The 22,913-nt window shown below is 40.2% G+C and overlaps 1 protein-coding gene across 7 annotated transcripts; it reads left to right on the forward strand.

Annotated features, from left to right (window-relative positions):
• Positions 1–1,675: 1,675 nt before the first annotated feature.
• ZNF507 (zinc finger protein 507) lies at positions 1,676–21,205 on the forward strand. Of its 7 annotated transcripts, XM_062499921.1 has the most exons (8): positions 1,676–1,706; positions 4,338–6,466; positions 7,586–7,691; positions 12,321–12,438; positions 14,686–14,790; positions 17,899–18,033; positions 18,162–18,558; positions 20,587–21,205. In XM_062499921.1, exons 2-7 carry the CDS (start codon positions 4,343–4,345, stop codon positions 18,523–18,525), a joined length of 2,952 nt encoding a protein of 983 aa, XP_062355905.1. In that variant the 5' UTR covers positions 1,676–1,706; positions 4,338–4,342; the 3' UTR covers positions 18,526–18,558; positions 20,587–21,205. The 7 variants fall into 7 exon arrangements, with proteins under 7 accessions (XP_062355905.1, XP_062355904.1, XP_062355906.1 ...); XM_062499920.1 differs by having other exon boundaries at positions 18,162–21,205; XM_062499922.1 differs by having other exon boundaries at positions 12,324–12,438; positions 18,162–21,205.
• Positions 21,206–22,913: the final 1,708 nt, after the last annotated feature.

Here is a 22,913-nt window from a genome sequence, read left to right on the forward strand (position 1 = left end):
CCCCATTCTGGAAATGAAGGTTGGATTTTACTTGCCATCACCCAGCCACTTTTGAAATCACTTTTGAAGCTCTGATGATTCCCCTGATTTTCAGTCTATACAAAATATCTCACGAATTCACCACATATAACATTCCCGTATGCCAAGGTAACCCCTGACGTGCAGTGTGTGTTAAGCTCTGAATTTCTGCCCACTTAAATCTGCTAAAACCTTCCTGACAGCTTTAGACCCAAAATGTGGAAGTTGCCGAGTTTTTTAACTACAGGTGTTTAGCATCGGAAACCGTGCCAGAAAGAAACGCCTTTTCGGAGAGTCCACAATTTTTGGAGCGCATCGTGGTGCCAGGCTCGGCCCTGGCTATGGGAATATTGCGGGATCGGGCTGAGAAAAACCGCAGTGGAGCGGCAGGGGCAGCGCCTGGGACTGGCTGAGTCTCAGCTGCCCCCACCCGGCCATCCCGAGCGGCTCCGGGACACACCTGGGCTGTGACATTCCCCACGGGCACAGCCCTGTGTGCTCCTGGGTCACACTCCTGCCCTGTGTCACACACACACACCCATACACACACAAACACCCATACACACCCATACATACCCATACACACACACACACACACGTACACACCCATACATACACACCCCCATACCCATACATGCACACACCCGTACATACACATCCATACACCCATACATACGCACCCATACATACACACACGCATACACACCCATACCCATACATACACACACACATACACACACACACACCCATACATACACACCCATACACCCATACCCATACGTACACACCCCCATACACGCACACACCCATACATACACACACACCCATACACCCACACCCATACACACCCATACACACCCATACACACACACCCACCCATACACACACACCCATACATACACACCCAGTCCTGTGCCATTCCCCTTGTTCCCCTGGCCCTGTGTCACACACACACAGACACAGCACACATACACGTACATATAAACATACGTGTGCCCCTGGCCCTGCGTCACATCCAAACACTTCTGTGCTGTGGCCCGTGTCACACCCACACACTCACCCTGTGTCACACCCACACACTCACCCCGTGTCACACACACACACACTCACCCTGTCACACACACACACTCACCCCGTGTCACACACACACACCCTGTCACACACACACACACTCACCCCGTGTCACCCACACACACTTACCACGTGTCACACACACACACTCACCCTGTCACACAGACACACTCACCCCCTGTCACCCACACACACTCACCCCCTGTCACACACACACATTCACCCCCTGTCACACCCACACACACTCACCCCAGTCACCCACACACACTCACCCCGTGTCACACACACACATTCATCCCCTGTCACCCACACACACTCACCCCCTGTCACACCCACACACACTCACCCCAGTCACCCACACACACTCACCCCCTGTCACACCCACACACACACACACACACACACACTCACCCTGTCACACAGACACACTCACCCCCTGTCACCCACACACACTCCCGCGCCGCCCCCCGTGTCCCCGGCCCTGCCGCCCCACACGCAGAGTCGCTCCCGTCTCCATGGCAACAGGAGGCGGCAGCGCCCCCCGCCGGTCACCTGATCCGGGCCGCGGGTCACGTGATACGGGCTCCATCGTCGCCATCTTGAAGCGGCGGCCGGAGGTGAGGATAACCGGGCTTTTTCTCCATTATCGCCGGCGAACAGCCGGCCGGAACGGCCCGGGGCCGGCGGGGACCGGCCCGGGCGGCGGCGGGCGGCCGGGTGCCTTGCAGGGCGTCAGGCGCGGCGGCGGCGGGCCGGCCCCGGGGCGACGCGCCGCAGCCCATGTGCGGAGCCACGGGCGGCAGCGGCTCCCGGCGGAGCCTTCCCGGGCCCGGGGCTGCCTCCGTTCCCTCCCCGCCTTCCCTTCCCGCTCCTCACCGCCTGGCCACCCCGGCGGGCCGGCTCCTCGCTGCTCTCGGCTGCCGGAGCCGCGCCGGCACCTGCGGGCACGGCTCGGGGCTGGGGCCGGCCCGAGGGAGGGCGGCCGGCCGGGGAGTTTCCCTGCCCTCGGGGGCCGTGATGCCATCGCACCGATCTCCGAGTCCGGTCGTGCGGAGCGTGGTTGGCTTTTCGTGCCCTGGAGGCGTTTCGCCCTGCCTCGCCGCGCTGGTCCGGCGGGTGGTGGACGCGGCCGGAATGGGCAGCTCGGAGGCGATCTCCTCGGGGCTGCATCTAACCCAGACACGATATTTTAATTACTGTGCAGGTGGTTTGGGCACCGCTCTCCGGCACGTGGGGCTCCTGGGGATGGTCCTGTGCAAGGACAGGAGCTGAACTCGATGATCCTTGTGGGTCCCTTCCAACTTATTCTGTGATAATTTGTGTACAGATCTTATCATCCTTCTGATTTACCTAAAAACCAAAGTCTGCCACAGAAAACATTAAACTCTAAGCTGAGAGTGACGTAACACCTATATACCATAGTTGTGTATCTGGTAAGGGAGATCATCTCCAAGCATCCCAAATAAATACAGGTGAAGGTGCTCTCTGTTTGCCTTTTTGACACAGAAACAGTATATGGCAGCATATTTCTTTTATTGTCTTTTGTCAAGGATTTCTCCTCTTAGTTGCTATGCTGCTTTCAGGTAAAATTTTTATCTGTTAAGCAGTACTTGCAAAGTTTTAAAAGTACCAAGGGTAATTTAAGGCAGCACCAGTTTTCCTTAACTCGTTTTCAAATCGAAAATATTTCAATTAATATTCAGATATGTCTTTGAATGTTCCATTAAATCTCTTTTCAGAAAAAGCCATTAGGGTAAAAAGCAGGTTTGTTCACTTTTCATAACGGTTTCAAAAGAGTTGGAAACAAACAGCAAAGTGTTCTTATGTAACTGAATTAGGGTGGTTTTCAAATAATAATTTTCCACCTGAAGTATTTAACATGAGGTGCAGATGATACTGCAAAGCTAACATTGCATATAATGATAGCTCTGATGATAACCTGAATTGGAAGCTGAATGGCAGATGAGGATAATTTGAGTAGTTCTGCCCAGAATTTTTCTGTAGTGAAAAACAGGCACCACAGACCCTGTTCTCCTGTGTCTGTGCATTATAATGCTGTACACTAAATCCATAAGTAGAAATGAGTTGATTTCATGGGGTTTTAGGACCAGTTCTGGAAATTCTTTTTTGGCCTCTGTGTCTTTCTTGCAAAAAAGAAAAAAAAAGTCCACATGAATTAACTATGTATAATTTTTAAGGATGACTGATAAATATTTCTCATCCTTTCATGTTTTATGCCTAGTATATAAAAACTTGGTATAAAATAAATGTGTGTACATGTATTGGCACTAGAATAGGTTATTTCTAGGCATTTTTTCTGAAGTAAATTTAACTGTAAGACCTTTTGTCCAGCTCCTTCAACCCCAACCCACAGCTCTGCTCACATCACAAGGTCTGTTTTTATGTAAATTGGCTTCTAATCTGACCTGCAACACTATCACATTATTGCCTGTGGTTTATGGTTTGATATTTTTAAAGGAGGGGTAATTGGAAATAGTTACTGCCTGTAGCCTTCCCTCAAAACAGAAAAGAATTGCTCTTTATAACTTTAGTACCACTTGATTTTCCCTTCAATTAAGAAATAGTAGAAACAGCTACAATTAGTAAGTTTTCTAGAGAACGGCTTCTATAATGATAAGTATGATTTGACATTTGAATGGTCTTTAAAATAGTCACAGTGAAATGACTGATGCAAGTAAATGCCAGGATCACTTTCTTCTAACATTTCAAGGAAAAAATTGCTTGTTGTTATAAATTAGATTGTTGGAAATTTTCATTTGCTTTAGGAGCATCAATTCATCAAAGTACATTAGGAATATATTTTCATATCATACCGTGCTTTTAAACATCAGTGTGCCAGTTACTGTCAATTGATATTTTAATGTTTAGCATTCAGATGTGTAGTGCTTGTAAAAGTAAAGAGAATAGCTGTAACACTGTTCCTTAACTTACACATGAAAATAACACTTCTAGAACCTTACACTTGTCTTGCCCTTGTACAGCTTGGAGGCACCTGATGGAGACTCTCTTGGAATTCTTCTCTCCAGCTGTGTTGAATAGCATCCACAGTATCCACTAAATGTCCCTAATATGTTTGGCTATTCCTGTAGCCATTCTGAAAATTTTTATTAGGTTAGTGGAATTGGGTTTCTGTGTTGGGTAGAGAGAAGAATGTAAGTCGTACTGGGCTATATTTTCATCATTGTGCAGGTATAAATCTTTATTTTTTATAACCTCCATTCTCTTAGGTATTATGGAAGAAGGAAGCAGCATTGCAGTATTGATGCCAAATATCGGGGAGCAGGAGGCTGTGCTGATTTCTGAAACAGTCATTGGCCCAACGCTGCAGAGCAGCGAAGACCAGAGAAAATGTAAAACTGACCCCCTGATCCACGTTATCCAGAAGCTGAGCAAAATAGTTGAAAGTGAGAAGTCACAAAGATGCCTTTTAATCGGGAAGAAACGTTCCCATGCCGATGCTTCTGCGCAGTCCTTGGACACAGATGAGCTTTGTGAAATCCCAGCTAAAGCAATCGAGCTCTCGGTCATTGCTACTAAAAAGGCTGAAGAGTTACAAGCAGATTATTTTGTGACTGACTGTCTTCCACAAAACAAAAAAAAGGTGACATGCTACCAGTGTGGTCTCTGTAAGTTTCTATCGCCTTCACTCTTAATTCTACAAGAACATATAAAACAACATGGGCAGAAAAATGAAGTGATATTGATGTGCTCAGAATGTCATTTTGCTTCCAAAAGCCAAGAAGAACTTGAATCCCATTTCCAAAATCACCACGAGAATAGTGGTAAAAACAGCATCCAGACAAAAGTGCAGCAGTGTGTCAGTGTCACAAGTTCATTTCTACAAGGGCCAGTGGAAGGAAGCATCAAATCAGGGGCTGATCAGACAGCAAATCTGGAATGTAAGGATACAACTCAGTCTGCTCCTGTGCCTGAAATGGGTAGGAGGAAATGGTACACCTATGAGCAGTATGGCATGTACAGGTGTTTAATTTGCAGGTACACCTGTGGTCAGCAGAGGATGTTGAAAACACACGCTTGGAAACATGCCGGGGAGGTTGATTGCTCCTACCCCATCTTTGAGGAAGAAAACGAAACCACCAGCTTGTCAGAGACAGTTGTAACTCACACACCTCATTGTGTGGATACAGTTGTCCTTTCTTTGGAAAACAATGGACTTGATATCCATAGTGAGCCTTCTCTTCAGCTTCAGATTTGCAATTCTGAGCAACTGCCATGTAAATCGCCCATAGGAGCAAATGTAAAAGAGGAAGAGATAGTAAGTGAATCCGTGGTGCATTCTCCCACTGCAGAGGTTGTAGAGGAGACTGTATCAGACACAGAACCAGACAATTTGATAACTGACAGCCTGCTGTCATCAGCACAGAAAATCATCAGTTGTAGTCCAAATAAAAAGGGTCACATTAATGTCATAGTAGAGCGTTTGCCAGGTGCTGAAGAAAGTGTTTTACAAAAGCCATTCTTAATGAACACTGACATTGAAACAGAAAAAAAATTGATCTCAGAGGAGTCCTCTGTTACCTGTGAAGTACCTGATGAAGTTTATCATTCAGATGCAATTCAAGAAGTAATAATAGAATGGAATAATACCGAGAAGAAAGATAACGAATTAAGCGCTAATAAAAATGTAACAGCTGATGAAAATGTGCCTCCTGCACGAAGGAGGACAAATTCAGAGTCTTTGCGACTGCACTCCTTAGCAGCAGAAGCTCTCGTTACAATGCCAATTAGAGCTGCAGAACTGACACGGTCCAGCCTCAGGGCTCTGGCTGGAGAGGATGCTGTGGACGCAGGAGCGGGACAGGGCACTCATGGCCCATGCACAGCTCATTCTAAAGCGGTGTCCTCACTTAAGGATCCCTCTGAGGAGTTCAGTGGCTTAAACCAAAGCGAACGTGCAATAGTTGAAATAAAGAAAGAGAGACCAGAGTTATCAGAAGCGCCAATTAAAATGGGCATCAGTATGTCACTGCTCACTGTCATTGAAAAACTGAAGGAGAGGACAGACCAGAACGCTTCTGACGATGACATCCTGAAAGAGTTACAGGACAACGCCCAGTGCCAAAACGCCGGCGACGCGGCCGTGGCTGGCAGTAACCTGGTGGAGTTCCTGCCCAGCGCCGAGCGGCCGTACCGCTGCCGGCTCTGCCACTACAGCAGCGGCAACAAGGGCTACATCAAGCAGCACCTGCGGGTGCACCGCCAGCGCCAGCCCTACCAGTGCCCCATCTGCGAGCACGTCGCCGGGGACAGCAAGGGCCTGGAGAGCCACATGATCAACCACTGCAAAGCTCGCATGTACCAGTGCAAGCAGTGCCAGGAGTCCTTCCACTACAAGGTAAAGCCCTTCCCGTGCCTGTCTAGAATCGCTGAATAACCTGGTTTGCTGCTTTTTTAATAACTGGTGATCCCTCTTTCTAACTTAACTGGGTCTGACATCCTGGCTTCGTTGTAATTACCATTAGGGATTATTGCCAGCAGCACGTGCTGAATATACGCTTCAGCTGTAATTCTTCTGCTCTGCACACTGAAATAACCTTGCTTCCTCGTATAACTTTTTTTCCTGAGAATTATCTCATGGACATAATAATATCGTGTTGTTTTTCTGCCCAAACATAGCAACTGCAGGAAGAAAGGGAAGCATCAAAGATCTTAATAGCTGAAACTTTAAAAGAATGCTCAAACATGCCTTCCTGTTGTGAGCGTGGCATTTGGGGATAACATGAGACACATTGAAGCAGATGATTTTTTTTTCCTTTTTTCCACTGTTATGTTGCTCTGGATGTTCTGTAGAACGTAGATTTGAAAGATTACATACCAGAGTAGAATAGTACACTTCTGCTGTTTTCCTAATTGCTATATTAAGCATTAGTGAGTGAGTTCCTATGTACTCAGCTCAGTACTCAGGAATACAGAGCAGATTGCATCAGTATCCAGCTGTACAGCTGAACCTGTTGGAAGCAGCGGTCATGCAAATTTTCCCATATTTATTGCCATTTAGTCCTAATTTGAAAAAATACACAGGTAGGGTAGCAAAAGGCTCTCTCTTCTTTCTCCCCAAGCAAATAGAGACAGGACTGGTGTGTTCTTAAGTCGGTAGGCAATATGAAAACTGAGTTAATTTTCACACAAGCCTCTAATCTCATGCTTTTGGAGTATAACAATTTTGGAGGAAGAACTGTGGCCACTTGTCTGTGGGAATGGGGAAAGAAGGAAATCTATTTTCTAAATAAACACAAATCACAGAATCTCAGTCACTCTCATCAGTCCTTTATGTTACTAATTCATGATATTTACTTGTTTTGTTTGTAGTAAAATTACCTAAGGGGTAATCTGTATATATGTTAACATACATTTCATATCAGTTACCATTAAAGCTTGAGTAACAATGTCACAGATGATTGCAATATTCCAAGTGTTCACTGTATGTATGAACATTAGGAACTGTTTTTTTCAGAGCCAGCTGCGAAATCATGAAAGAGAACAACACAGTCTTCCAGATCTCTTCTCTACAGCTACAGCTAACAAACTAATAGTTTCCAATGAAGCAGATGATAGAGAAGGTACTGTTTATATTTACACTTGAAATTACAAAAAGCCACTCATAATATTACTTGTTTGCTGTGTTTGTGTAACTGGTTTTAAGATCTCTTGTGCTGAAATGTTTTCATCCCTGTTCATAACCTTAAATATATGCTCTTTCCAGAGGGCAAAATTTACCACAGTCAGTCTTGAAGTGGCGTTTATTGTTAGGTGATACATTTTTAGCTCCAGTAATTAAACCCTGCATTTCTTCTTGTGAAAAACAACTGATATGCAATATTATTTTGGTCTTCTAAGAAGACATTTGTTCCTTTCCTTTCCTTTCCTTTCCTTTCCTTTCCTTTCCTTTCCTTTCCTTTCCTTTCCTTTCCTTTCCTTTCCTTTCCTTTCCTTTCCTTTCCTTTCCTTTCCTTTCCTTTCCTTTCCTTTCCTTTCCTTTCCTTTCCTTTCCTTTCCTTTCCTTTCCTTTCCTTTCCTTTCCTTATCCTTTCCTTTCCTTCCTTTCCTTCTTTCCTTTCCTTTCCTTCCTTTCCTTTCCTTTCCTTTCCTTTCCTTTCCTTTCCCACCTATAGTGTTTTCCAAATGACCTAAACAATAGAAAGCCTTTTTTTTTAAGTCACCATGGTGATGTAGTTTGCTGTCAGCATATGCATACAATGCCCATTCCTTCTGAGTTTAGTTTCTGTTTAATTAAGGTAATGTCCAAAATGAGTATCTGTAAGAGTTGCCAGGGTAACAATAGGTATCATGTTCATAGAGATATAGAATGGTTTGGGTTGGAAGGGACTTAAAAGCTCCTCTCTTTCCAAGCCCTGCCATGGGCAGGGCCAGCTCCCACCAGACCAGGTTGCTTAGAGCCTCGTGTTTAACTGTGTATCTGCTTCTAATTTAATAGTGTTTGTTTGCAAAACATAAACAGCAACAAAAGAACAAAACAAAAACAAACCCAGCAAACTCTTAATGCATTAAGGGAATCAAATAGGAGGAAAAAAAAACCCAAATTCTGAAGTTTAGGGAGAAAATGTGGCTTTAAAATGCCTTGTGTGCCCTGGAGACCCACTGTGTATCACTGCAGTGTGAATGAGTCCTCTTCTCTGGTGAGTTATAGCTACTGAAAATATTTACAGCATTTTTATTTTGAAGGCAACACTGTAATTATTAGCATTTTTCAATTTTAGAGCATTATGGAGAAATGCTAGTAATTAGATAGTCTCTGAACAACTGTGAGTTGAAGTATTTCCATTTTGTGCACAAAGCTCTTTTCTGTCCTAACTGTACTCATTTGTTTAGACAGCAAAACGTGCACTCTAATAGTACTTAGGTTGCAGTGGAAATTTCTGTGTTCTACTCTTTCCTCTACTGCTCAGTGAATGCACAAGTTGTTGAAATGGATGCAATTTCTTGTGAAAAAAGGCACTGACCAGCACGAGCCAGTGTGGATGGGCAATGGTTTGACCAAAACAACTTGGTACATGTCAGAACAGAATGAGTTCCCAACTTTGCCTTCTGGTCTCTTAGCTCACACTGCCTCATTTTCCGGCTTTCAGTATACAAGTTAAAAGTTAATTACCTTATCAACCTCAGGTAGAATGACCCTTCCAAGCTCCTTTTTGCTCTCATCAATGCAGAAGGCATTTAAATTCAGGAAATTGATCTGTAGTGCTCAGTACGTCCCCAGGACCTAAGCCTGAGAGAGCCATTCAAAGCCAGGGGGAGCCAGGGAGGGTCTGCTGGGAGTGGGAATGTTTCCTATTACATAATGGGGTTTTTTTGCAGAAGTAATAGTACAAACGTTTGAATGGAAGTGATGGGAAATAAAACTCTGTTTGTTTAGCAAGTTAAAAATATCTATAAGCTTGGGCTATTATTTCTGACAGTATTTTGTTTGCTGTAAACCAGTATTCCTAGAGCTGTTGTGATACAGGAATAACTCCCTTGCAATGACTGAAACATGTCAGGTTTGGAGAAATAATGTACCTTTTGAGCTCAAGTCCTGGTAACGTGACTGGTAATGTGAAAATCAATAGTCCTGTCTTCTTTTGAAATTAGTATGTTTAATGAGGTTGTTTTAGTTTATATCCTGATCTTGTAAATTAACTTCCATGAAAGGAAAGACCCTGTTCAAGAAATCTGCCTGCTTTCAGTTAGTTTAGAGGTGTTTTTATAAATATGTTTTTCTCATTATTATCTTATAGAAGTATTCCAGCCATGCACTTTAATTGACTCTTTACCCCACATGAAATTTAGTAGTGTGGCTTGAATGAAAACAGTTCTCCTTTTAAACTTTTATTAACTCGTACTGTGGAATGCTTAAATTATTTCAGAACCAATTTATAATCAAATTGCAGCACCACTGCAGTACAGCAATCTCTTGTCAAACAGATGTCATCCCTATAAAGCGACACAAAACAAAGAAGTTTATGGCATAGCATCTGTTAATGTGAAAGATGCCTGAGCTGGAACAGTTTCATTTCTTGTTTATGAAATAGTTAGTCCTAAAAGTCTCTTTATTCACCATGGTTGTACAATAAATTAAAAGGAGCATTATGACACTGGATATGATCAGATTGTAAATGTCTAATAATGAAGGAATAGGGTAATAAGCAGCATTACAGGAGCACCTGTTACTGCTGCTGCAACAAAGATCTGTCATTTCCATATTCACTTGTAGGAGACCTAATACTCTCCATCCAGAAAGCAAAACAGGCCCCAAACCCACAAGAAATAAGCCAGTGGAGGGGGTGAGGGACACAAGTGATATTTTGTAACAGCAAGAGATGATGTGATGTATTATAATTTATGTGCATTTTGTGGAAGAAATAAATATAAAGTAGTGATTGGTATAAATAATTGCTCCTAAGTGTGTGCTGCTGGGTGTGAGTCTCTTAGAACTATGCTGTAGCTAATATGTTTGCATAATGCTTTAAAAATCTCATTAGCTACAGTTGGTTTTAAACTGCCTGCCCACTGAAATACCAAATTCATAACAGAAAATACATTTGGAAGCAATTTATTCTAAAGCTGCAGAATTTCAGATGGAAAACCCCTTCAAGCAGAGCATAGCCCCTGCTCTCCCATAGATCTGCAGCCCAGTGAGTGTCCTTGATCCACTTGAGGTCTCCTACATGAATGTGTTTTCATAAAAGAATAATGCAGAAATATAAATTCCAAAATCTTCAAGTAAATAATTAGTATTGTTTTGATAATTTTCACGTTAAAGGAAAAACAAAACTAATAAATTTTACTCTGTGAGCATATTGTAGGAAAAATTCCAGTATCTTTTGCTTTAAGGTTGACTTGCAAAGAGTGCCTGTTGTATATTACTTCCACATTATTTCTTATAAGACTGCTAAAGAGTGAGCACTGTGTCATTTTTAAAAAATGAAATACAGGAAATATATTTTTGGTTATCTTGGTGCACACAGAAATATTCCAATTTTATTTCCCTGTCTTTGTATTCAGACTGCCATTTTATTTTATATGCTGTACTATGTATTCTTCACAATAACCCTCTGAGGTTGTCAGTTTTACCTGATGAATTTGCATCTTGAACCAAATGTGCTAAATTTTGGAGTGAAAGTTCAATTAGTTGCAATTTTCCTTTACTGCTGAAGTTAGCTGTGTGACTGTATTCATCAGAATAATACATCTAGAACCCTTTTTGGCATAATTCAGTGCCTTCCTGTGGGAAAAGAAAAGTCTCCTTAAAAGAGTTTTGCCATCACAACTCTTAATTGTTTTGATAATGAGAAAATTAAGTCTAAAAAAAAGTGCATGAGGTACAGCATGATAGGCTGGAATGGGAAAATTACGTGCAAAATTACCTGAAAAAATGCCATCCCTGATTCCAAATGTTAATATCTTAATATCTGAAGCCATTACTCAGTGTGGGAGCAGGAACAGGACTGTTAAAGTGTACACACTTACATCTCAAAAATACTCCAACTGTGCACTCGTGTGCACACGTTTTCCTGTGGTTAAGGAGTCATTAGCCTTTGTCTCTGCAACCATTAATTTTTCAAGTGTCTTTTTCATTCTGGAAGGAAAAAATTACTTTTGTTACAATTGCTTTTTAGTAATTTGGGTAAGTTCCAGATTATTTATTAAGACATCTGGTCAATATCTATTTTTTTATCCTCTCATATCTTTCAGAAAACATGAGTGCATGTTGGATGATAAAGAGGATTTAGAGGCTTCGGGAGGTCTTTTGCTTTCCTTCTCTGTGTTTGCCAGTTTGAAACTCATCCATTCTCAGTCCCTGTCTTTTCCTTTGATTTGATGCATTCTGCAAAGCAGTGAAAGTGCTGGGTTCAGCAGTCCCACATTTTATCACCTTTTGCTGTAACAGGATCTCCCAACTGCAGGGAGAAGGGAGGCGCTCACAGAGAGAAAAAGAATGTGTTTTCCTAAAATTCTAATAACTCCTGTAAATGGCAGGACAAATGCAGAACAATATGGTAAAATAAACCATACCTTTCTTAGCTCTATATCTGTTTAGTACTTTAAAAATATTAAATGTTTATGGACATTCAAAACTAGTACTTTAAAATGTTAATTCACGTTTCTTAACTCAGTTGTGATGAAATGATAATCTGAGAATTCCTTACAGCGCTGAGTGCAGCTCTCTAAAATAATGGATTTGGTTTCAGTAGGAAGCAAGTCTTCAGTTCAGAAGCTGTTCAGGTGTGATGTCTGTGACTACACAAGCACCACGTACGTGGGTGTCCGGAACCACCGCCGCATCCATAACTCGGATAAGCCATACAGGTGAGAGCCTGGGCCTGCCTGGCCCTGCCAGGGTCACTCAGCTGCTCATGCAGCTGGGAAAGGTGCTGGTGGAGAGCTGCAATCACATTATTGTACTGCAAATTACTGAAAGAGCCACACTTGCTGGCTGATTCAAACTATGTCATTAAGATTTGCTAATTTTTCCAGAATGCATCTTTTGCTGTGGCAGTCTGCTGCTTGTTTTCAGTTCAAAGAATTCACGTGTGGAGAGGAAGATAATTCTGTTATAATACTGGACTTTAGCCAACAGTAATAATATATTTCTCAAAACCCTTGCACACCTAACTTCATTTTGGATTTGCTTTATTGCAAAATGTTCTCCATTGTCATATTACTGCTTTTACGTTAGCTGCTACAGAGTATGGAAAAATTCTGCCCTTGTCTCCAAGTGCTTCATCTTTTTCACTGGTTTCTAACAATAGTAACATACTCACTTAGAATCATATTTTATAAGTCTTCTACAAGGGCTTCATATGGATTTATATAGGACCTTGGGTATCTAAAATCACATGTAATACTATAGCTGAGGTCCCCAGTGAAAAAATTGAATCCTGCATTTTCCTACTGGTTGCTGCATAAATTCCCCCCAGTTGAATCTGTGCTCACACAGTGTGGATCTCTGTCCCTCTCTAGTGGCTAGAAAATAGATCCGAGTCAATAGAGTTTTTGAGCTGATCTTTAATGTAAACTTCTATTTTTAATGAAAATTCTGGAAATTGAACACCTTGAAATGCTGAGCTAAGCAGGGACTTTCTCTTTTGGATAAACAGACCTTGAAAACATGTTGTATTTTGATGTGTGCATTATTATGATATCCCTTAACACTGGCAAAAATTCACAAGATGTTTACTCAGAGAGCAAGTGTGGAATACAAATAGATTGTTTTCTCCTCAGAACCTTTGCTATTACCATTATTTATTACTTACTGAGGTTGGAGCAGCAGATACTGTAGAGTGTCTTGTACATGGTAGTTTTCAAATTGGTGTTAGCAGGCTGTTTTGATTTAGGAGCCCTTGGAAATTTTCCATTGGTGGTACAGACTGCTGCATACTAAATACAAACCGACCCATCTGCCTTGCTTCTCTTATTATTTTTTCATAAACCCCTTAGACAAATCTGAAAAGCTGGCAGGATACTTAAGCCACAGTCTGAAAACCATAATGATCCAGTATTTATGGTATTTCTCATTCTGAAACATGAATTCCTCAAGCCTTCCATAGTATCAATCAGCAGCCTACTATACTGCTGCCATTTTGAGAGCTGTAAACATATTTTATTATTTGTTTGACAAAACTTGCTGGAAACTAAGCTGTAGAGCCTTAAATGATATGTTTTTTGTAGATTTGGTATGTTCTGGATTTTAATACTGCACAATTAAATCCTTTTAAAAATATAGCGAGTATTCTCAGGCTAAGTATCCTGCAGTCTCAAACTGTTTCACACTATAGAGCAAATTTTATATCTGGACATTTTACCATAAAAAAAAAAAAAGACATAAGAGATTTAGCTGAGCTTGATGGTTTCTGTTTTAATATGGTAGATACAGGAAGGTTGTGTGGTAGTATATTGATATTTATTAATAGCAAGGAATTTGTGTAATACTTTGGGATCTAAATCCATGGATCTGAATTTAGATCCAGATTGCTTTATTTGTTTTATACAAAGATATTGTGACAGAAGTAAAAAAAAATAAAAATTTGAATGGCATGATGTGACGTGCTTAGGACACCTAAATCTGAATATGTTAAGCTTGTCACTGACTTCTTTTTCAGCAGTAAAGCCCTGAAACTTGGTGTTTTATTACTGGTTTGGCTTTTACAATGTCATGAGAACATTGCTGGTGCATTTAGTAGAGCACATATTCTCCCCTGCAGCTCTTAGGGTCCCACTGTGCCTTTGGAAGGGCTGCACCCAGCCACCTGCATCCTCACCTTGCTTGCACTTAGTGAGGGTTACCCACAAGAGGAGAGGGGCACGAGAGAGATTGGAGGAAAAAACATCATCTGTAATGCCTAGTGATGCTTGCTGAAAGGTGGAGGCTTTTTTGGGCTGCAGAAGATTCTCGCTGCCCAACAGCAGGTTAACATTGTAACTTGGAGTTCTGTACATATTGTTAGTCCTCAGCTGTTGTCTTTCTAGGCACCTTTGCATTCTCATAGCTGTTGGGGTTTGGAACAGTGTCAGCAGTGAATTGTCAGATTAGTTCACTTGTTGTTGTCTCTTCAGATGTTGCGTGTGTGACTTCGCCACCACAAATATGAATAGCTTGAAGTGCCACATGAGGCAGCACCCCCAGGAGCATCAGGCAGTGCAGCTCTTGGAACAGTACAAGTATGTAACGGGGCTCATGTGGCAAAAAGCTCTGACAGTGGGGGTTTTCTTACATTAAAGCAGTGCTCAGATTCTGTTGCCTTCCCTCCTAGAGTCATTCTTTGCTCCAGAGACTTGTTTGGGTTTTTTTGATGGATCTGCCGTGGCATTCCCAGGCGATGCTTCTGCTGGCTGATTAAACACATCCGTGACTTCCTTCTGGGACAGTGTTCAGTGTTCTGTGTTTTGCTTTTCAGAATGTGGTGGTTGCACACAAACTGCCTATTGCAAGTAGTTTCTGGGCCATGGTAATTACCTAAGCATGCCTGGAATTGTTTAGGAGATTGTACGAGCCAAAACCATGCCGTGGCACTTCTAACATTGAACATGAACTGGTAAATTCCAGTATCCAGGAACGTTCCCTGGCTTTGTTTAACATCCCAGTCTAGGCACAGCCTTTGCATGCACACGTCAGTTGGAATCCAGGTTGGCATCACCTAGTTAAGGTTTAGTATGAATAGTCATTAAGTGGTGAGTGTCCCTTATAGTCTGTCCCTAAATACGGGTGTTTTATAGATACATGAGAAAGTTGGCACAAATATGTGTAATTGTCTACTACTAATTTACAACAAAAAACAGGAGTTGGGAAGGGAAAGGAAAGAAAATCGGGAATATTCTGAATATTTCTTAGTGGAAGATTTTAAGGGCAATATAAAAAATCCAAATAAAGCACATTGACACTGAGGTTTCTTCTCAAGAAAAGCTGCTTCTACAGCTTAAAAGTACTTCCACTGCATTTTCCCCCAAAATGTTCATAGAAGCATTAAGTTCTATTTGCTCAGCTGTCATACTTCCCACGGTACTGCTGAGTGCTCTTGGTATTACCACAGGTTACTGGAAACCTCTACACTTTGGTCCCTCATCCCCAAGGAATTAGTCTATCCACAGCTGCAAGAGAATTGTTCCCCAGTATATCAATGCAGAATATACCTGAACAGTGAAGTTTAATAATTCAGCACAAATCAAGCAGTAGGACAGGTCATGCTATGGAATTGAAAGGCTTCTACTACTCAACTCAGTGGTAAATAATTTTGTTTCTCTGAGAAAGTGTTGCATATCCTGTAACTATACTGTATGTATATAATCATTAACTGTAGTGCAGCATGCTAAAAGCTGTTGGAGTTTCTGTGTCTGATTTGAACTGGAAGCTAAACTAGTCAACAGTATTTGGCTGAAAACATGCTGTTCTCTGCAAAGTAAATTTTATTAGTAAATCACCCGAGTAAATTAATGACTTCAAAAAATGAGAGTATTTTGAAGGGGCTAAAAATGGGCACTGGGCTGTGGCTTCATTGATTGTGTTCCCAAACCACTGACCAAGCAGTATTAGTGGCACAGATAATCATATGTATGGTGAGACTAGTGGGCACATTAAATGAAATTAAGATTTATTTGTTGATCTTTGTGTTTTACAAAAAAAAAATTATTTTGGCCTAATTTTATCAATAAATTAACTATAAAGTTTGCCTTTTATCTAATGATGTATTTTGTAACAGCCTTGTTAGAGATACTAAGATTCCCAATCTGAGAATCACTCACTTACCTTTTAAAGCATCCATTTTCTTTGTAAAGCTCCAGATTAGAAGGAAAAGAGACAAATAGGGTCCTCCATTCCAAATCAGTAGAGAAAAGTGAGCTAGAAGGACACACCTGTTGTTCCCTAGCAGGACAGAACTACCTTGCTCCACAAGCAAGGCAATGTACCATGCCTTTCACCTAACTTGGGGGATTTTTTTTGTTCTCTGCAATCTTCTGCTGAGCAGAAATAGTTTCCTGTGTATGATTATTTGCAGGGCATTTAAGGACTATACCCTACTGTCATTATGAAAACTCATAAAACCTTACTGAATTGTAGTGTATAATGTGGTTTTATATAGGCTTTCCTGTGTTTCCAGGTTACATTTCTGAAAAGGTCTTCAAAATTTACAAAAACTGACTTGCATTTTAACAGACTCGTCATAGTAACACACTGGGATCACATTGCTTGAGCAGAGATGCATTCCTAGTTATAATTTATAGTTATAATAGCACAAGGTCACCTTCGATTGATTCTGATTTTTTCCGTGGGATTTGGGGAACTGAAGCCTTCTAAAGTAGCAGGCAGCTGAGCGAAGTAGCATTTTTTTTTTAATCCAAAAGACAGAAAGACAGATCCTGCTCTGAAGTGATGTCATGCAGCATCACTCATCTCCTTCATGCTGAGGTGTGTAATTTATCATCTTAAAAAACACATAGAAAAACCTCCTCTGATGAATATTCATGCAGGAAAAGGGTTATACAGGATTTGATCAGTCTTGGGTTATTTCTGTCCATAAATATACACTACATCTCCCTGTAAATAAGATTTATTATTCAAGGTTTTGTTCTTTACTGCATAAGATGGTGTTTTACAGGGAAATAGATAATTTAGTCTTGTGGTACTGGAGCTGATGGAAAACTCAATGGAGAAAATGATCACCTGTCTGAATCCTGATCTGGGAATATTTTCAGAATCTGGCACTGCCCTCAGCAACCTGCTGGTCCTGCTTGAGGGGCTGGATTGGACTATGTGACCTCAAGAGGTCTCTTCCAACTTCAACAACTCTGTGATCCTTAATAAATTATATTATACTATAAACTATATATACTTGCTATACCACAAAAGACTTATTTACTTCATTTGACATGATTAGTGCTAATTACACAGTTCCTGCTTGGCTCAGAGCAATGGCAGAGAGAGCTCACTACCTCCCTGCCAGGTGCCATGTTTCAGCACTCAGCAGAAATACTGCATTTCTGCAGTGTTTAGACAGTTTTATCAGGCCAAATAGATAAGATCTCATTTCTGTTGTTTAGAAAATCAAAAAAATTAGATTAAAAAGTTCTCAGACCCTAAAAATAGTCTTACATTTCAGGATGAAACTTTGTAAACTAACATGACCCAGTTACAAAACTGAAAAGGGGGACCTAGAATAAGGTTCACATGGATTTGTCTGCTTACTCATCCTTTTGGAAGAATTAAACCATTAGTGAACTAATAAAATTTAACTTTTAAATGTTTCTCTTTTACCTTCTCCCTTTTCCCCCCAGATGTTCTCTCTGTGGATATGTATGTAGCCATCCTCCATCCTTGAAGTCCCATATGTGGAAACATGCAAGTGACCAAAATTATAACTATGAACAAGTGAACAAGGCTATTAATGATGCCATTTCACAAAGCAGTAGGTATGTCTGATTTACTGTCAAGCCCTATTATCTCTCAAAAGACCCAAGCCTGACCCAAAATAAAGTTCCTATCAAAAAGCAACAGCTGTATATTTTAATATTGGTTTTGGTTTTTATTGTTATTTCAGGTTTCAAGGACAGCTCACTGACAAAACCTTATTAGAAGGCACAGATGAAAGTACAGTACCTATACTAGGAAGTTCAGACAACTTGGTGTCTTTTACGGAGTCAATTAACCAGACTACAAATGAAATTTCAGGTTCTGATGAAAATGAAAAACCTAGCTTGATGAATACCTCATGCAGTTTAGAAAAGAACTCCACTCTACCCCATCTTGGCACAGAATACTGTGTTCTTCTCTTCTGCTGCTGCATTTGTGGTTTTGAGTCTACCAACAAAGAAAATCTGCTGGATCATATGAAAGAACACGAGGGTGAAATCATAAACATCATTCTAAACAAGGACCACAGCACGGCTCAGAATACAAACTAGGTGCAGCAGTAAGTTAAGAGAGGATTTCCTAGAGTGAGTATTTTCTTTCTTTGCTAATTTTTGCCTGACAAACTTGCTAAAGAGAAGAATTGCAAGCAAAACTTGATTTCCCATCCTGAGTTCTTGTTTCAGTAGGAGTACAGTGTTTTAACCAGGGACTGATGAATCATTTAAGAGATAAATATAAGGTGTGGAGAATAGATCAATCCATTTTAGCCTGTTACTTCTTTATATGGTGCCAAGAATGTAGGATTGTTGTTTTTTTTTCCTTTTCCTGTCAGGTACTAGTCAGTAATAATGCATTAGAATAGTAGTTTGAAACCCAAAGGTGTGAAAGCTTTGAATCACTTGAAAAGCTTTTTTTTCTTCCTCCCTCTTTGTTGTTTTCCAAGTAATTCAGCAAAGAAGGTTTTTACCCTGGTTTTTGAAAGATGATCTGGGAACAGATCAGATAAAACTGTTACAATATGATGTGGTGAGCCCCTTGGCTGCCTTCTGGAAGGTGGGGAGAGGGGAGGTGGGCCTGGCCGTGTGTGTGTGCTGTATGCACACACACGAGTTCCATTTTTCCCAGTCTATTTTTAAGGCTTTACCAACTCCCAAGTCATTTTCCAACAAAGACTGCCATCCTTTCCATCGATTTAGAGCAGCAGGGGGTGAAGGCTCTAGAAGCATTTTGTTAATAACTATTTGTTTGATTGGACCCTAACTACAAAACTGCTATCTTTTCAACTCATAGTGTGTAACAGATTATTTTTTTATAACAATAACCTGTTGTTTCTTCATGGTTTTCTTGACACATTCAGACAAATTATTTTAAAAAAGAAAAGCTTATAATGTCACTTTCCATTTTGGTCATTACTTTGCAGTATGGATGAGCAATGCTTTTAATGAGAACAAGATATCAACAATAATTGCCACAAAGTGATGTAGATTAAATCTGTGTAGATTCCAAAAGATGTAGGTGAGCACAAATAGGGATTTTCAGGAACGCCTACGTGCTTTGGCAATCTTTGAAATGCCACTGGCTGGCCAAATTTCCCACTTGTCTGTCAGAGCTGTAACTGTAGAAATAATGAGCTGAAAGATAATATTCCTGTAGAAAATCATATTTTAAAAAAGAAATGGCAAACAATGTCTTAAGCCAAAACTGTATCCAGTCACTTCCTGAATAAATTTTACTTGTGCCTATAGTATGGTTTGATAAAGGGTATAAGAGATTACTTTATTGTCCAAAAAACACGTAGAAATCTCACCCTTTGAAAACCTTCAGCTTCTAAAATTACAATGTGTGGGGTTTTTTGTTTGTTGTTTCTACAGTTACAGCAGTTGGCAGTAGAAGATACTCATCTGTATATCACTGTGGAATATTATTATACTGGCTAGTTACCTGGCAACTCTGTTGAGGTCATTGATTAATTTGGCTACTTAATTTTTTTGAAAGATTCATTAAGTGTAGTATCAGTTCCAAAGAAGCCCTTTGGCAGCCAGATTTAAACTTCCTAGTTCAGGCATGTATTCTTGCTTTTAATGAGTGGCAGATGCACAGCAGCTTGCCTAGTGCTGATACAGGCGTGCAGTGACCTGATTTTTAGTAGTCAATACTTTAAAAGTTCCTTACTCTTAGGAAAACAGTGGTTTCTGGTTCCTTTATTTACACCCTTCTAGCAGCAGAAATCAGCTGCTGCTGTAAATGTGAGAGGCTGGCACATGGAGTGTCTCTATTGTGCTAGCACTGCCTGGAAGTGGCAATAAAAGAAAGTCACAGATTCATGAAGCAGCACAAAATGTAGAAGCCATGGTAAAAGCATCAAGACTTCAAGTATATTTGATATTTGTTTTCAAGAGATTTCCTGAATTTTACTTCTTTTGGATTAAATAGGTATTATTTTGCTTACAAATTATATAGCAGAAGGTACACATTTGACTTGAAGAATTGGTCAGGATATAAGGTCAAAGCATTTTTGTGTTGAATTTTTGAGATAATTTAAATACATATGTGAAGTTAATTATACATTATACATTATTTTCAGTTAATAGTTATTTTTCATATTCCTACAGATGGATTTTACGTTTGAAAAACACATTATTTATTTACATGATCCCAAATTCCAGTGGAGATAATGAACTTTTAATGGGATATTCGTGTTGTCTTACTGACACTGCTATTTTACCTTCAGTACAGAATTAATGTGAAAATACTACATCATCTGGAATACAGCTCAGCTTTCTCACTCAGAAATCCCCTTTGTTAGAAGAATTAAAGGACAGTGAGATCCCTAGTAATGCTAAACTACTAGTCAGTATTCACAGAAACAATATTTACCACATTCTTATTTTTGTGTAATTATGTTAAAAGTTGCTCAGCTAGTGAAAGATAAAAATGGAGAAACTTGCATTCATAAGCTAAAAAGGAGAAGGCAGTGAACCAAAATTTCAAAAGCCAATAACCTTGAATCAGCATGAACAGCTCTGGTGTGTGTGGAAGCCACTCTCGCAGCATTCTGTCAGTGCACCAGGAATCAGTGTCACAGGATTCCTAAGCAGGATGTGTCTGTTCACACTTGATTTTGCCATCTTGTTGCTTTGTTCTTTTTGACCATGTGTTCCTGTAAAACAGAAGCTATTGCCTCTAAAAATCATTATATCAGTCCTGACAAATGCCAACAAAGAATCCTCTCCCATATGCACAGAGATTTACTTTTACTTTTTTTAGCTGTCTCCATGCTGCTTGCAATTAGTTACCCACTCACAGTTCCCAGGGGGCTCTGTCAGAAGTCCTGCATGTGAAATAATTATAGACTTAGTTTTTCTGAAAGCAAATTATTTCTCAGGGTATCTGCTTTCAAAAGTGTATGGCTGGCTTGGTTGCATGTTTTGTAAGGGGTTTTAAGCACATTTGAAAGTCACTAACACTGCAAGTTTCCCCTTTCTTTAAGCTTTTAAACTATTTTTGTCTGTTCAGTCACAGCACTGCCAGGTGATCAGCTATTCACGAGCTGTTTCTTTAATTTAGATTTTATTCTATGATACAAAATGTAACTTGCAGCTTTGTTTGCAATGCCTGTACTTCTACTAAAGAGCAAACTTCATTCATACTTGGCTGTACTGAAAAATGGGTGCATATTTCATCTTCCCAATTTATGCTTGACCTGGAAAAATAGTGGGATTCAGTCAGAGTTACTGTATTTTCCTCTTTCATAAGCACTTATTTAATCATTTGAAGAAATGTACAGTTGGTGCTCAAAGTAACATTTGTTAAGATATATTTAATAGAAATTTACATTTGCATTTGATATTCATTGACATGAATACATGTATTTTTTTAAGAAAAGGTATTGTAACACTATGGCACTGCTTTTGTAGCCAAAGCATAAAAAAATTTAGAAAACTGACATGTAAAGACTGCAGTTATTTCAGTTAATTCTGATACTGTATCTTATTAAATAGGATGAGTTTTGTTTTATGAAGTTATCCAGCACATTAAGCTGCATGCCTTAAGCTCTCTCTAGGATTGTGTTCCTGATAGGTGACTCTTTGGAAGGATGAAGCAAAGTCTGTAGTACTACTTTTAACTACCTTCTGGAATACTGTACAATGGTAGAATAATTTATTTTGCTTTACAGGAGTTTGTCACGTATTGACTTTAATATTGTATTTTGGTAATAAACTTTTTTTTTGTTAAACACTTTAGTCACTTTTATTTGGCCTCTTATGAACTATGAATATGGAAAATCCAAACACTGAACCTGTTTAGAGAGAGGGAAATCTGTTTGTGATTGAAAAAGTATTTTAAATACTTTACTGCCATTTCTTACTCTTGTTGTATGAAATTATTAGTGTTAGTTGTTACTAGTTTAAATACTGCTGATACAAGTTTTATCAAAGTAACTGTGGTGAAGAAATGCGAAACTATTAAGTCAAAATATTTGTAAGCCTGCAGGCAGTCAGTGTGGCACCATGCTGAGGGAAAGAACTGCAAATTCAAAATTCATAATGAAACTGGTAGGATTTTTTTCCATAATTTAAATGAGTGAAAGCTTTAAACAGCTTTTTTCAGGTGATTGTCTTTTGCTTTTCCATCACATAAGCTAAAACATATATTGAAACCTATTTTTAAATATACAGAATATTTTTGGCCTTGCTGGAGCTTTTCTTCCAATTTTTTTTCCCTAGCTTTTCTCAGGAAAAAATAAAGTCAGTTGGTGTTGCTGGGGAGAAAAGAGAGTATGGCCAGGATACCCACTGCTGGTATCAGCATGGTTTTACAGTTACATAAACAAGAAATCTTTTGCCATTTTCTTGTTATTATTAGGGCCCTGTGCCAAATATGTTGAAATAAAAGCTGGAACTACAAATGGGTTTAGCTCCAACACTGCAGAACGCTG

This window comes from Cinclus cinclus, chromosome 11 (assembly GCF_963662255.1).
Source record: "Cinclus cinclus chromosome 11, bCinCin1.1, whole genome shotgun sequence".
Lineage (NCBI taxonomy): Eukaryota > Metazoa > Chordata > Aves > Passeriformes > Cinclidae > Cinclus > Cinclus cinclus.

What these genes read in the sequence shown, in the direction of transcription:
- ZNF507 (XM_062499920.1), top strand. Translation starts at nt 4,343, where the DNA reads ATGGAAGAAGGAAGCAGCATTGCAGTATTGATGCCAAATATCGGGGAG. An exon ending in AGGAGTCCTTCCACTACAAG is followed by an intron (nt 6,467 to 7,585) that starts GTAAAGCCCTTC and finishes TGTTTTTTTCAG; the next exon opens with AGCCAGCTGCGAAATCATGA. An exon ending in GCCATTTCACAAAGCAGTAG is followed by an intron (nt 18,034 to 18,161) that starts GTATGTCTGATT and finishes TTGTTATTTCAG; the next exon opens with GTTTCAAGGACAGCTCACTG.